The 14,521-nt window shown below is 39.2% G+C and overlaps 1 protein-coding gene across 2 annotated transcripts in view; it reads right to left on the bottom strand.

The window, feature by feature from the left end:
• Positions 1-14,521, bottom strand: part of itga3b (integrin, alpha 3b) — a 165,121-nt gene that overhangs the window by 19,597 nt on the left and 131,003 nt on the right. For both annotated transcript variants that reach the window (XM_072561670.1, XM_072561671.1), the window contains exons 16-22: positions 13,776-13,853; positions 11,619-11,698; positions 9,617-9,694; positions 7,741-7,843; positions 6,783-6,959; positions 5,043-5,156; positions 1,053-1,169 (exon numbers count right to left, since the gene is read on the bottom strand). In XM_072561670.1, coding sequence (XP_072417771.1) covers positions 1,053-1,169; positions 5,043-5,156; positions 6,783-6,959; positions 7,741-7,843; positions 9,617-9,694; positions 11,619-11,698; positions 13,776-13,853 — 747 coding nt within the window. The remainder of the gene's footprint in view (positions 1-1,052; positions 1,170-5,042; positions 5,157-6,782; positions 6,960-7,740; positions 7,844-9,616; positions 9,695-11,618; positions 11,699-13,775; positions 13,854-14,521) is intronic.

The raw sequence follows: 14,521 nt of genomic DNA on the forward strand, positions 1-14,521 counted from the left end.
TTAAACACAATAGAATATCAAACCCCTACAGTGCACTTAGAGGCCATTTGGCCCATCAAGTCTTCACCGACTCTCCAAAGAACATCCCACCCCATCCCCATAACCCCGCATTTACCATAGCTAATCCACCTAGCCTACACATCCTTGGACACTGTGGGGTAATTTAGCATGGCCAATCCATCTAACATTATCTAAGGTTATTAAGAGTAGGTAAGAATATAGAAAAATCAAATTGACCATTATCTAATTGAATGGCAATAGATGCTTTTGAGGAACTGAGTGCCTGACTACTCCTGATTCACATGTATGTATTTACAAAATTACAAGGACATGTCATTAATTACAGGTTTGGGTAGTGGCCACATACTTTTCATTCTCACTCAATCTGTTGCGCAGCACACTTCCAGCCAGAAATGTAAACACATTTTCTGCTCACCATATTGGAGCCTTAGCAGTCAGTGTATACCCAAAGAAAGTGATCAATGATTAATTTTGAAATTATAGCATTTGACTGACAAGAGAGACAACTTGTAAATCATCTAGTCCTTAGAGATTGATCAAGAATGTTACCTACATGGGTTTAAATAAAGTACATACTTTAAGAATTTCTTCAAAATTATAGTTCTGTGTAAAATTTGTCTTAGAGAAGCAAGGCACAATTTTATAACTTAATTTTACTATCCAATTGTCTGTAGATCTGTTTTAATTTTTAGAATTTTTTTCTAATACCTGTCATCTTTTGATTACAGAAGGAAATTATTATACTGGTTCATGGACTCAGAAATAGTGTTTCACTGGAGTTACCTTAATCAGATACAAAAGCACCATTGTATGCTTGGCCACTGGGTGTAATGGAAGGGAAAACAAATCAAGGGAGGAACAAGAGGGATTGATTGCTGTGTTCAATTTGAGGTTGCAAGTAAACAGTCCCTGCTGTTTGCCCATAAATCAATGTTGGAAGATGCTGTAAAGAGGCTGATTGTCAAACAGGAAGATAAAAGTGAAAAGAAAAACTAGAATTAATTCCCCAGTTGACATGATTCAGTCCGTACCTCCAGGAAGGTGCTGTTCCATAGCCGTGCTCGGAGAGTTACTGTTGCCTTTTGAGTCATGTTGTGTAGCAAACAACTGAATTGCTTGCACCGGGCCGTGTGTTTGTGTTTACAATCCTGTTAAACAAATGAATATTCAGCAGCATTTATTGATTTGTTTCAGACAGATAAATATCATGTTGAAAGGTTAAATCAAGCAACACCAAAAAATTGATCACAAAAATTATGCAACCTATTAAAAAAGTGTTTTATATTCACCATATTTAGCTTTTTGATGAAGGTGACAATGATGTGAATGTGCTTTGGAAGGTACTTAAAGGTGTCAGTTAAAGGGACATGATTATTCTAGCTCCAAATTTAAAAGGCATCACAATTAACACAAAATACATTTTCCAGTACAGAATGTGCAAATCAAATATCTGTGATTGTTTTTTGTTTCCTGTATAATGTTTTAATACATAAAAGCTATAATGCCATCAGCATTGTCACTGGTATTTTATGGTCTCAAGGTGATGCACTGTAATTCATAACTGTGAATTAGTTTCCGTATCTATCAAAGCACAGGCCTTTTCATCACATTCATTCACAAGATGAAAACCTAGATGTACATTTGTCACAGTTTTATATAACTAGTTGTGCAATTAACAAAATTATTCTAAGTTTTGGGAAACTTTAGAAGTTGAACCTATTTAGGCTGGGAGGTCTGGTCTAGATTTCAGTGAAATCTCTACATAATTTCTGGCAGACAGACTGTTTTTGATATATATAATGTGCTGTTACCAGTTATAATTGCCTACCTGTTAAACTTGGGAGAAATATCAAGCTATCCAGTTATTAGAAAAAAATCCAATCAGAGCTGCGGTCTGTTGAGTCATCTATCACAAATAACACCTGCAATTCATAAATGTAGACTTACCATAAATACTATTTTAAATCACAGGATGGAAACTAGTCTCAGAAATGCTATCATGAGTTGGGCAATACTCCGTCCATTGTAGTTACATGTATCAATAAACTAACAACTCTTTCTTCAGAACATCAAATATGGGTAGTGTAGGTCACATGACTCCTTGCGTATGCTGCATCATCCAACAGGAAGGATCATGGCTGATCTTTTAACTCAACTGCATTTTCTCATCTTAGCTCCATATCTCTTTGATTTCGGCTTCCCAAAAACCTATAAATTTCACTGCTGTACATACTTAGTTACTGATCATCTACCATCCTTTGAAGGAGAGAATTCCAAACAGTCATAAACCTTTATTGAAGATTGACATAGAATGGTGATATAAAACAACACGTTCATCCCAATGACTGACAACAGCTGGAAAACATGAGAAGTTACCTGGGCTAAATTTATTGTGCACAGTATAAACTCGTCAAAATCAAAGTCTGAGGGGGCAAAGTGCAAAAAGGCAAGGTGATGCAAGGATGCTGTGAACATCCAAATAAGTAGAAAATAAGTGAGAGCTAGGAGAGTGAATATACAGCCCTGAGATGCACCACCATCCAATCATAAGATTGTGCCTGTCCCTACATACAAAATTTCCTGGCAGCTGTGTCACAATAACATGCTGGTGTGCTCCAAATCGCAGCACTTAAGTGACGAAGACTACAGTAAGTGGGTTGGAGATGTGCCATGCTGATGTGTTGAATTCCAATGCATTCCAGGTGCATTCAATTGTTTCCCAGTGAGTGTTTCTGAGATGGTGGAGCCTTGTATTCATGGTGGACGTGTAGGTGAGCAAGTGGCAAGCTAGAGTAGCTACTCTAATCTTCATATGGAATTATCATCTGGTTTCTGTCCAGCAGGTAGAAGAATGGGACACTGCATAATAATGAGGTGAGATTAATTAATAAAGACACATTAATGCAAACTGATGCATGAAAATAAATACCTCGCTGCTGACTAGCAAGATCTTTATCTCACCATTCAACACTTGGTTGGAAAATGGGACTTTTTGTCCTTTGATGTCTAGAACCTCCTCACTGGCCATTACAAACCTCCATTGTGTAAGGACTGTTAAGATTCTACCCATTATCTCTGATCCTCTCTTCACAGGTGCTGTCTGACTTGCTGAGTATTTCCAACATTTCTACTTTTTCTTAAGATTTCCTGGAACTGCAGTATTTTTCTCTGGTGTATGATTCTAGTGCACTTTTGTTGAACTCCATCCATGGAAGTATATCCATCCTAAGGTTAAGGACACTGTAGCCATCTATAGCATTCCAGATGCAATTTCACCAAAGTCATGTAAATAAGCAGCAAGACTTCCTTAATCTCCTCTTGTACCTCAACCCCTCACAATAAAGACTAAAATTAAATTTGCATGCCAAATTGCCTTGAAACACAAAGATGCCAAAATCTGAGAATTGCTCCAAATCAAAATTGGTTTGAATAATGCTGCCTCATTCACAGAAAGTTTTTATTTGAAGACTTTTTATTACACCAACCAACAGAATGTATTTGTGTTTTTTTCCTGAACAAGGGTCCTTTGAGCTATCAGAAGTTGGCTGTCAACATTATAACTACAACACACCATGATATTAATAACTGCCACTGATGATGGTTTTGCTTCATGTATCAAAATCAAGGCTGCATCGCAAGACAGGAGTATATCTAATGGTACTATTTGTCTGTCCTTGCTGTAGATTTTCACTACCAGCAAGGAGTAGAAAAACAAACATTTTCTTTGCATGGTTTAGTCAACGAATCATTGTAGTATTGGGAACATCACCTCTTATAAATGGTAAATACTGAGAGGAATTCAGGGCCAAAGTGATCACGCAGACTAGTTTAGGTCCCATACTGCATGAACCAAAGGAGTTTTACCTATCCATCATCGATTATATGTTAGTATGCTATCACAAGGTGAACTCTGAGTGAACATCCAGATTTTAAGCACTGAGAATTATGCCACAATTTTACAGTGGACATAGAGTCATAGAGATGTACAACACGGAAACAGACCCTTTGGTCCAGCTTGTCCATGCCGACCAGATATTCAAACCCAATGCAGTCCCACCTGCCAGCATCCGGCCCATATCCCTCCAAACCCTTCCAATTCATATACCCATATAGATGCCTTTTCAATGTTGCAATTGTACTAGCTTCCATCACTTCCTCTGGCAGCTCATTCCATACACGTACAACCCTGTGTGTGAATAGTTGCCCCTTTGGTCTCTTTTATATGTTTCCCCTCTCATCCTAAACCTATGCCCTCTAGTTCTGGACTCCCCCACCCCATGGAAAAGACTTTGTCTATTTACCCTATTCATGCCCCTCATGATTTTATAAATCTCTATAAGGTCACCCCTCACTCTCTGACACTTCAGGGAAAACAGCCCCAGCCTATTCAACCTCCCCCAATAACTCAAATCGTCCAACCCTGGAAACATTCTTGTAAATCTTTTCCAAACCCTTTCAAGTTTCACAACATCTTTTCAATAGAAGGATTCCAGACTTGCACGCAATATTCCAACAGTGGCCTAACCAATGTCCTGTACAGCCGCAACATGACCTTCCAACTCCTGCACTCAATAATTCAACCAATAAAGGAAAGCATGCCAAACGCCTTCTTCACTATCTTATTTACCTGTGACTCCACTTTCAAGGAGCTATGAACCTGTACTCCAAGGTCTCTTTGTTCAGCAACATTCCCTTGGACCTTACCATTAAGGTGTGCAAGTCCTGCTAAGATTTGCTTTCCCAAAATGCAGCACCTTGCATTTATCTAATTTATACTCCATCTGCCACTTCTCAGCCTATTGGCTCATCTGATCAATATCTGAGGTAACATTCTTTGCTGTCCACGACACCTCCAATTTTGGTGTCATCTGCAAACTTACTACTATACCTTTTATTCTCATGTCAGAGGAATTTGAGACCGCCCAATGTATTTTACTGAGAAACAGAACCATTTCAGCCCCACATGTTTAATATCCACAACATGAATGGTTTCTTCAAAGTTTCTGAGTTCAATCACTTACTAATTGCAAGTCGCCTTTCCCTTTTTTCAGCTTGCCCAGTATTTTTAAATTCTTGGCAGCTGCAGGTTTCACTTCACGCTTTCTTCGTTGTGGGTGTGTTGTGTGATTATTCCCCTGAAAAGGAAATTTCAAGATACATATTAATCGCAAGAACATAAATGTTGCTTTCCAGAAACATGGCCACATTTTTGGATGGTATTTTCCAATCCTATCACCCAAAGAATCGAGTGGGAATGCATTCTCCCGTATCCCCACTCCCATCAAGGATAATTAATTTGATGAAGAGTGAATTTCTGGTCCTCACATATCCATTAGCAAGAAACTGCAAAATTCTTCCCTGTATCTTTGCCTTCCAATGTCTGATTGAACAAATCATGTATATGCACTGATTATAGGCCAATCACTGCCACTAAACTTTATGTATCTAAATATTTGCCCCCAACTCAACGGACATCTCTATGTTTTACCCTATCCTCGCTCTGTGAAGCTTGTTCTTTTTAAACATGGCAAAGTACTGAGTTGTTAGCAAATTTATTTAACACCTTCGTTGTTCAGTTAGGATAATTATTGATATAGGATTTAAAGATCCTCAGTGAAAACTTCAAATTTCTTTGGAAAAATTGGCTTAGGTGATACACAGACTCATAAACATTCTACAATTTAAGTAGAATTTTCTTCTCTTATGTCCAGAAAACAGGACACACAAGGACAGCCAGCTATTTATATGTCAATTTTTCCTCCTTTCTAATACAGAACATCTTATCTCCCCCTGATACTTTTGGTTCTTAGTCCAGTTAAATCAGTAACATAACTACGTACAGAGTTATGGTTGTAAACTCCTTCTGTTTCGATGAAACAATATATAATTTTTGCAGTTCTTTTGATTTTGAGGTCACATTTAATGCAACACTCTGTACATGGGAGCTAAAGTACATACAAGCATCATGACCAGATGATCTATTTTTTGTGATGTTGATTAGGAAATAAATGCTGTGCAGGGCATTGGAAATAACTTCCTTATTTTTCTTTGAAATAGTATGGAGTTTGCATATTCTCCCCGTGTCTGCATTGGTTTCCTCCGGGTGCTCCAGTTTCGTCCCACAGTCCAAAGATGTGCAGGTTAGGTGAGTTGGCCATGATAAATTGCCCATAGTGTTCAGGGATGTGTAGGTTAGATGCATTAATCAGGGGTAAATGGAGGATTATAAGGTAGGGGAATAGCTCTGGGTGGATTATTCTTCACAGGATCGATGTGGACTTGTTGGGCCGAAGGGCCTGTTTCCACATTGTAGGGATTCTATGATTCTATGATCGGATCTTTTACAACCAACTGAGTAGGCACATGGAGCCTTGATTAAACGTTGTCACCAATAGATGGCGGTGCAAGCCTCTTTGATATCTAGACTCCTCTCGTTCTGGCTTTGTGTGTTATCTGTTTTTAAATGACCCACTTTTAATGGCTGTGCCTTCATTAGCCTTGGAAATCTTCCCTATACCTGTCACCTCTTTCCTCCATTAAGAAACTCTTTAATATCTACCTCTTCACCCATTATTTGTTCAGTTGATCTAACACATCATGCAGCCCAATGTCATACTTTGTTTTATAATGTATCTGTGAAGTTCCTTAGATGTTTAATTACATTAAAGGTACTATACAAGTGCAAGGTGTTGTTAACGCAAATATGTGAACACAATTAGAGTTGATTAATTATAATGAATATTCTGAAAATATCCAATTACCTTTAAGCTCAACTCATTTACAATATTCCCTACTGGTTGGCAGTACTGGCTTTCTGTCCCATTCATTTCAATTTCAGTGAGATACAGTAACCACTTTCCATTACTAATTTCATATGGCCACGAAAAATCGAGGTACAGAGTTCCTAAATCCCCCAAAGGCTCACCATGGTTCGTCACCTGTAGAGGGAGTTGAGCACAAAAAAATGTTAGCATGTTAAAATGTGCATTTAATATCTGTATCTCACTCGTGAGCTACAGATATGAACAGTTACTGTACAAAATCTATGAAGAGGGGATTAAAAGTTCTATTTGCTACATCTTAAACACTGCATCTTCTGTCATTCCATGTTCTGCACACACAAGAGCACAAGTTGTGTTTCTGCAATTTTATCAGGAGTACGTAACATAATGAGGTTTTTCAGCGTGATTTATTTTACAGCTGGTTAGCTCAGTTGGTGGGATGGCTGGATTGCAATGCAAAGTGATGCTAACAGTGTGGGTTCAATTCCTGCACCAGCTAAGGTTCCCATGAAGGCTTCACCTTCTCAACCTCTCCCCTCGTCTGAGAAGTGGTGACCCTCAGGTTAAACTACCACCAGTCATCTTTCTCTCTAATGAGAGAGTAGCTCTGTGGTTTGGTAAGGCTATGGCAACTTTACCTTATCTATTGTGCCACTTATTTATGAAGAAATTAGAAAAGGCTTCAAAAACAAATATCGAAGTAAAAGGTGTGTGAATGGGAACCTCCTGCACTTTAAGTCCTATCTAACATGATAGGGACATAATATTATTGTTTCCAAGCACTTGGTTTAACTAGTTTTTATTGATTTCACTTCACGAAGCAATCAGTGAACATCTCCTCCCCAACTGACTTGCAAAGTGTCATTGAGTAAGATGTTCTGTATTTCAAGTTCAGACAAGTATATAGAGCTTTGATAAATGTCTTTGTTGCACGCACCTCAAAGGTGAAGTCCACAGGGCTTCCTATAGCTTCAAACGTCTTGATTGCACTTTCACCGATGACAGTACCACTGAAGTATGTTTGCTGTGTTTTCTTTTCCCTAATGAGAACAAAGGGGAAAAAAATAACTTTATTGGGATGCCACAATATCACATTGGTGAACTCATGTTATGTTGGATCAATCAATTATAGTGGTTTGTGAACTAAAGCACAAGGGATTAAACTGCTAACTGATAAACTGTTCCGGTAAATGAAAGAGCAAAGTATTAAAGGTTTATTGGAACACTTGGTGACTGTAGTCGCTCATCTACAAACCTGAGCCGCAAACAGTGATTTCAGATGCAGTAATCGCAGAATATTTTGCAAAAAGTGTTGCATATCTTTAATAAAATGAAATATGTTGCCATTGCCAAGATGGACTCCACTTACATAGAGATTGACAGTGACATCACATCGCCACAGCATGTTGCAGATGATGTCACTGACGTAAATGAAACCCTCACCACCCTCGTACTGTTTGCAGCTCCTGTGTTCTTGACTTCTGGCTCTCCAGCTCCCCTCACATCACCATTTCCCTACAGCATGGTTCACTCATCTTGACCCAGGTTCCATTTCCCTCACCCCACTCCAGTCCTCCACCACCACACTCCCCAGTTCACTCTGTATACAAGAAGGAGTTCAGTCCATGAAAATTCATTGAGCATGTAAGATCCCAGATGATGTTAATAATGGACAGGTTAGATCTCAGAATGAAACCTGGCTTAAAAGGCCAAATATTTATCTCTGCAGTTATCTAATGCATGTTTAATCACTGAAGCATATTCGCACGAGGTTGCAGACGTTCTTTAGCAATAGAGTCATAGAATGCAGAAAAGTTCCTTTGGCTCATCACTGCCATGCTGACCAATGTGTACTTGGTTCCTGCACTTGGCCTGTAGCCTTGAATGTTTTAGCATTGAAATGCTTATTCAAGGTTTTTAAAGGTTACAGGGTTTCCTACCCCAATTCCCACCCCAGGTAGTGCATTCCAGATTCCCATCACCCTCAGGATGAAAAACTCTTTCCTCAATCCCCCTCTCAACCTCCAGCTTTCGCCTTAAAATTATACCCTTTCATTATTTGTCTCTTCAATTAAGGGGAACTAAGCTCTGCTTTATATAAAAATTGAGCCATCCAGCCTTTTTCATAGCTAAACTGCTCCAGGCAATATGCTGGTGCATCTCTTCTACACCCTCTCCAATGCAATCACATCCTTCCAATAACGAGGTGACCAGAACTGCACACAGTATTCCAGTATTTAGAATCTGATTAATTCCTTATGATTCTCATTTAAAATGCACTGGTACATAATCATTCATAAATACCTTTATTGTAAATCTACATTCCATGATCCAAGTTATGATGTTACAAGTGTCATGTTATGTCTCACAGTCAATATGCCAGCACATCATTAAAAGACATGGCTCATGATATCATCACTGCACATTGTATCTTGGCATGTGTCTCAGATGCCATCTTACTTGAAGCATGACATGTAATGGAAGCATACTGCTGTTTGGAGCCAAATAGCTTAATGGGAGGTTAGACCCTGACCTGCCCAGGAATGTACTATTTATACATATTATTGAACTGTAATAAGTGTTTGTTGCATTCTTCAATATCATGTGATCCACACTGACTTTCTTATGTTACAAGAATTGCAGTAGCCTCTAGTTTTGTTACATTATTTACTGAATCCCAACTGCTGGGAAAAAAACCCAACAAATACATCCTATTAATAAAGGCAGGATCTTGTTAAGAAGTATCATGTGTGTCATATTTTCAGGATGCAAATAATCTCAGATTAACTGAAATATATCGATCACATACTTACATCGAAAGGCTAACTTGTAGCTGAATTTCCACAGATACTGAAGCTAAAACTGGGTTCAAGTCACTTTGTGTACTTTCCCTGTTTGTAAAATAATAAAATAGTGCTTGATTAACAGTTTTACACAATTCTTAATTTTATGGTCACATCACATACTATTGATGAAACAAACATCTTTTGCTGTGGTACAATGAGACATGTATTTTTGCCAGTGATTATCCATATGATTATCAATAGCTTCCAATAACTCAACCAGTGAACTGGACAGATATCAAGCAGATTGTTTTTAATGCAAAAAAGTCATCAAAAAACTTGTAGTGCCACAGTTACCATTTCATATATCAGGTGTATGGTACAGGAAACGTTTAGGATGACTATTTTTTGTCTATTTAAAAGTGGCTTCTCCCCAAATGTTCCACTGTAGTTATTATACCTTCACTATCCTTGGAAAAACTTCCAGATTCCAACAACTTCCTGCATAAAATGATTCTTGTACTTTCTTGCTTCAATTTCTTAGTGATCATGGGTGGCACGGTGGCTCAGTGGTTAGCACTGCTCCAGGGTCCAGCCTTGGATTCCAGCCTTGGGCAACTGTCTGTGTGGAGTTTGCACATTCTCCCCGTGTCTGCGTGGGTTTCCTCCGGGTGCTCCAGTTTCCTCCCACAGTCCAAAGATGTGCAGGTCAGGTGAATTGGCCATGCTAAATTGCCCATAGTGCTAGGTGCATTAGTCAGAGGGAAATGGGTCTGGGTGGGTTACTCTTCGGAGGGTTGGTGTGGACTGGTTGGGCCAAAGGGCCTATTTCCATACTGTAGGGAATCGAATCTGAAAATAAATCTAATCATCTCCTCTCCAATAATTATTTAGTAACCGCCCATGTGAACGGTCTTCCCTTTTGCATCAACAATGCACCTCCTCCCATAACCCCAACTTCATCTCAGTTTTGAGGAAATCCGACAGATCTCGGGTCAATTTTCTTTGATCCAGTTAAAAGTGGACATTGATGTTTTAGCTTCTTCGTAACAAAAGTATTTTCTTCTCTCTCCTAATATTTTCATGAATCTTATCCATGCTCTTACCAAGGGCTGGGATTTTCAGTTCTTTGTATTTTTATCTGCTCAGATATTAAGTGATTTGTAGCTAGTTCCAATAAATGGATAACCTAACTGCACCTTTCATTCAAAACATAAGCATTTATTCCAGAATCTTTACAAGGCTGAAATTTGTTGAACCGACAGATGGTCAGACAACCAGAGATGCTCTTAACAGTTGTGTGGTATCGCCCTGACAGAATCAAATGATCTTTAGATACTGAAATAGCCACTAAGAAGCCTCTCCTGTGAATGAGGTCCACAGCTACAGAAACTCCAGCAATTGAGAGCTGTCAGCCGATCTCAATCTACACTCAATCTCAAGTTACTCGATGCTGTCAGCCCCACGTGATGACTTGAGTCAGCACTATATTTACGAAAGGCCGGGCAATGTCATGGGATCCCAGACCAAATATAACTAAGGGTGGTATGAGAGTAATGGAGTGGAGGCCATGAGTGGGGTGCAGTTTTGTCAGAGGCCAAGGCACGGGAGTGGAGATAAGTTTTCAGCAGCTCTCTCTTGCTTGATGTTGGGTCCCCCAATTAGGCACAGTGTACCTGATGATGAGGGACTTCCTCCTTTTACCTGTTCACCAACTCCCTCCTCCCCCCAAGGCTGTGACAGCCTCAACAGGGAAAGGCACTCATTAAAGCCCTCGGGCATCATTCAATTGTGGTAACATCCCACTGCCAAGGTCAATTCTAACTTTATTAAGAAAATATGGAAGCAGGAAAGTACAAATGCTGAGACAAAAAGAGCTGTGTTTTCAAAATCAACCTAGTGATGGAGTTTTGAAACAAGGTAGATTAAAAAAATACTGAAGCAACAACAGAAGTTGCTGGAAGAGCCCAGCAGCTCTGGAAGCATCCACAATTCTTTCTGCTTTTTATTTTAAAAAGTACTGATTGCTTACGTTTGAAGTTGGAGTTCCACATCAATCTCTCTTGTATTAAGAGTAATTCCAGTTACTTCTAGAATAACGTTGAGCTTATCCTGCAAAGAAAGATGTGATAATATTAGGCTTTTCTGAGATTTCTGTTTGCTGTCAAACCTTCTACTAATTTCACCTCAATTTATTCCAGCAAACATTGTTCTTCACCTCAATCTTTGACTCCAAATAGGAGGGCAGATATTAGCGCTCGCATTATATCCAGTGCAGTGTTTACAATTTTCAAACCCACAGACGAATTTTAGAATAAAAACAAATGAACAGAAAAATGCAATTTTGCTAGTAATTGTTTCATTGAAAATGTCATAAGTAGAGCTTTTTCTGAACTTGGAACAAACCAAAAGAATAAAAGCCCAGAGAGTGGAGCTCATGGTATAAATCACTATTCCTACAGAATACCAATCTCAGTTGTCCATTAAATGGGACAGTGAGGCATGGTTATTGGAGAATGTTACACAGAATCAATGGTGGTCAGTTGCTTTACCTCAGGAAAGCAGAAAATTAATTCAATCACCTGTCTGGTACCAGACTGCCCTTTGATATTTCCAAAGGGCTTACTTTTCTAGTTGTATCTAGTTATCTGTTAACACATTGACATATCTGCATTACTTTAGCACAAAATATTAGCTCATTTGCCCGTGAGGCATAGCAGGGTGAAAAATCAGATGCACTTTTGTAATAATGTAAGAAAACAACAACTTAAGGAAATATATTTTTGTAGCATGGATGGTTTAACATGACAACCTGCTTAATATTGTAAATCATACTACCATACAGGTTAAGGTAATTATAAAGGGTAGTTTCACCATCTAGTGGTGAAGAATGATATTGCATGTGTATGATAAAATCCCAGGCTGCTTTGGGTGATTGCATTGGAAGCAAATGAAAAAGGTAGTTCACACTCTTCATATCATCTTCCTTTTGTCATATGTGTGCACATGTCTGGCCATGACCCTTCCTTGTGGTCTGTCAAGCAAACAAATACTCTAACAGAGTTTTACAGAAGGCTCATATGGAGTCTTAAAAGAAATAGACTTGCATTATTGATACATTGAACATATCCAGTCATGGGGGAGGGGGGTACTGCTATCTCTGAATCGTTGCAGCGGACACCCCAGTTTTGTTTGTTGTCAAGGCTCATTGGTTACCCACAGTCTTCTCAGCTCTCACTCACACCTCCAAGCAGTTTTAACACACTCAAGTGGGGTATAAGCCATCACCTCAGCTCAGCTGGTGAGCTCAACTATGTGAGGATATTGTCAACTTCTGGACTTGGTCAGGGGTTTCACTCTTCTACCTGCATGCATTCTAGAGCCAGAGAAGAGGACAGTGGTCTGAGCAGGAGGACAATGGATCGGAAGCAAAATGCCAGCAAGATGTGTGACACATCCAGGGCAAAGTCCTGATGAAGAGGACTTTTAGCCAGTCATTTCAGAAAAGGTTGGGATCTTACAGTGTACAATTCCCACAGTGAGTAATTTAATCTAGCCGCAAGAATATTGTTTCTTACTGTAGAAGTGGCTAGAACAAGGTTGCATCCAAACCTCAACAACAGGTGGCAGCGTGAAGAGTAAGCTCCATAAAATATACACCCAAGAATTGCTAGCTGCTATCTTTCAAGAATGCTATCTTTCATAAAGTTAAAAACACAGCAATTATTTTTTAAATGGAACATATTAAAGCCTCAACTTATTTTTATGCAAATGGGAAGAAAAGATTTAATGCAGGCATGATAAGTGATTTGAGATAAATGAGACCATTCAAAAAACTGTGTTTGTTTTTCAGAAAATAGCTTCCTCAGGGGGTTTAAGACCTTCCTTATCCTTCTTCACAGGGTAAAAAATTGGAGTGTACCAGTGACACCTTTCAAAGTTTTAAAGTAATACCTAGAGAAAGAAAGCGTCCAATAGTGAAGCAGCCTTTTATCGATGAAACTCCATTCTACAGAACTCATTTGATGGAAGTGATTATTTATATAGAGTTAATGGACTCCAACTTCACATAGATAATAGACTCAATATCGAGGAATGCAATATGATGGTACACTTAATAATCAAGGGGATACCTTGCCCTTTTAGACCTGCTAGGATAGTGATTAAAGGGAAACATTCAGTCACTCACCATCTGATTCTTTTTGAAAGGATTTCCCAATTCACAGATCACATTGTAACGATCTGCAGGATCGCACCTGACTGATTCCTGAGAAGGAAGAGATTATAGTAAGTTTACATTTTCCATCCTCTAGTATCGGAATGAAGGCCGCAGTATGCTTCTGTCAAACTGGCAGCTCCAAAAGTGCTGCGCTTTGAGCTTGTCAGTGGGTAATCAACAGTGGAGAGCATCAAAGCCAGAGTTGAGTCCAATACTAATATTGCACGTTGTTGACAACATGCATGCTTTTCAGCTGCAGGCTCCAAATAGGATCCTGTCTAATTTTCTCTTAACTACACAATGCTGAATGCCTGGGCCGAGCACGGCTAAAATTAGCCAAACTCAACATAGATCAGAAAACCAAATCGGCGAACATTCTAAACACTATCAGCCAGCACTACAATAGTAGTGTCAAGATTGGAGTGGTGCTGGAAAAGCACGGCAGGTCAGGCAGCATCTGAGGAGCAGGAAAATCAACATTTCGGGCAAAAGCCCTTCATCAGGAAACTGATGAAGTGTTCTGATGAAGGGCTTTTGCCCGAAATGTCAATTTTCCTGCTCCTCAGATGCTGCCTGACCTGCTGTGTTTTCCAGCACCACTCTAATCTTGACTCTAATCTCCAGCATCTACAGTACTCACCTCCATCTACAATAGTATGTCAGTATACATTTAAGAAACATGATCAATAATATATCATCACTGCATCATAGTGTGT

Source organism: Chiloscyllium punctatum, chromosome 42 (assembly GCF_047496795.1).
Source record: "Chiloscyllium punctatum isolate Juve2018m chromosome 42, sChiPun1.3, whole genome shotgun sequence".
Lineage (NCBI taxonomy): Eukaryota > Metazoa > Chordata > Chondrichthyes > Orectolobiformes > Hemiscylliidae > Chiloscyllium > Chiloscyllium punctatum.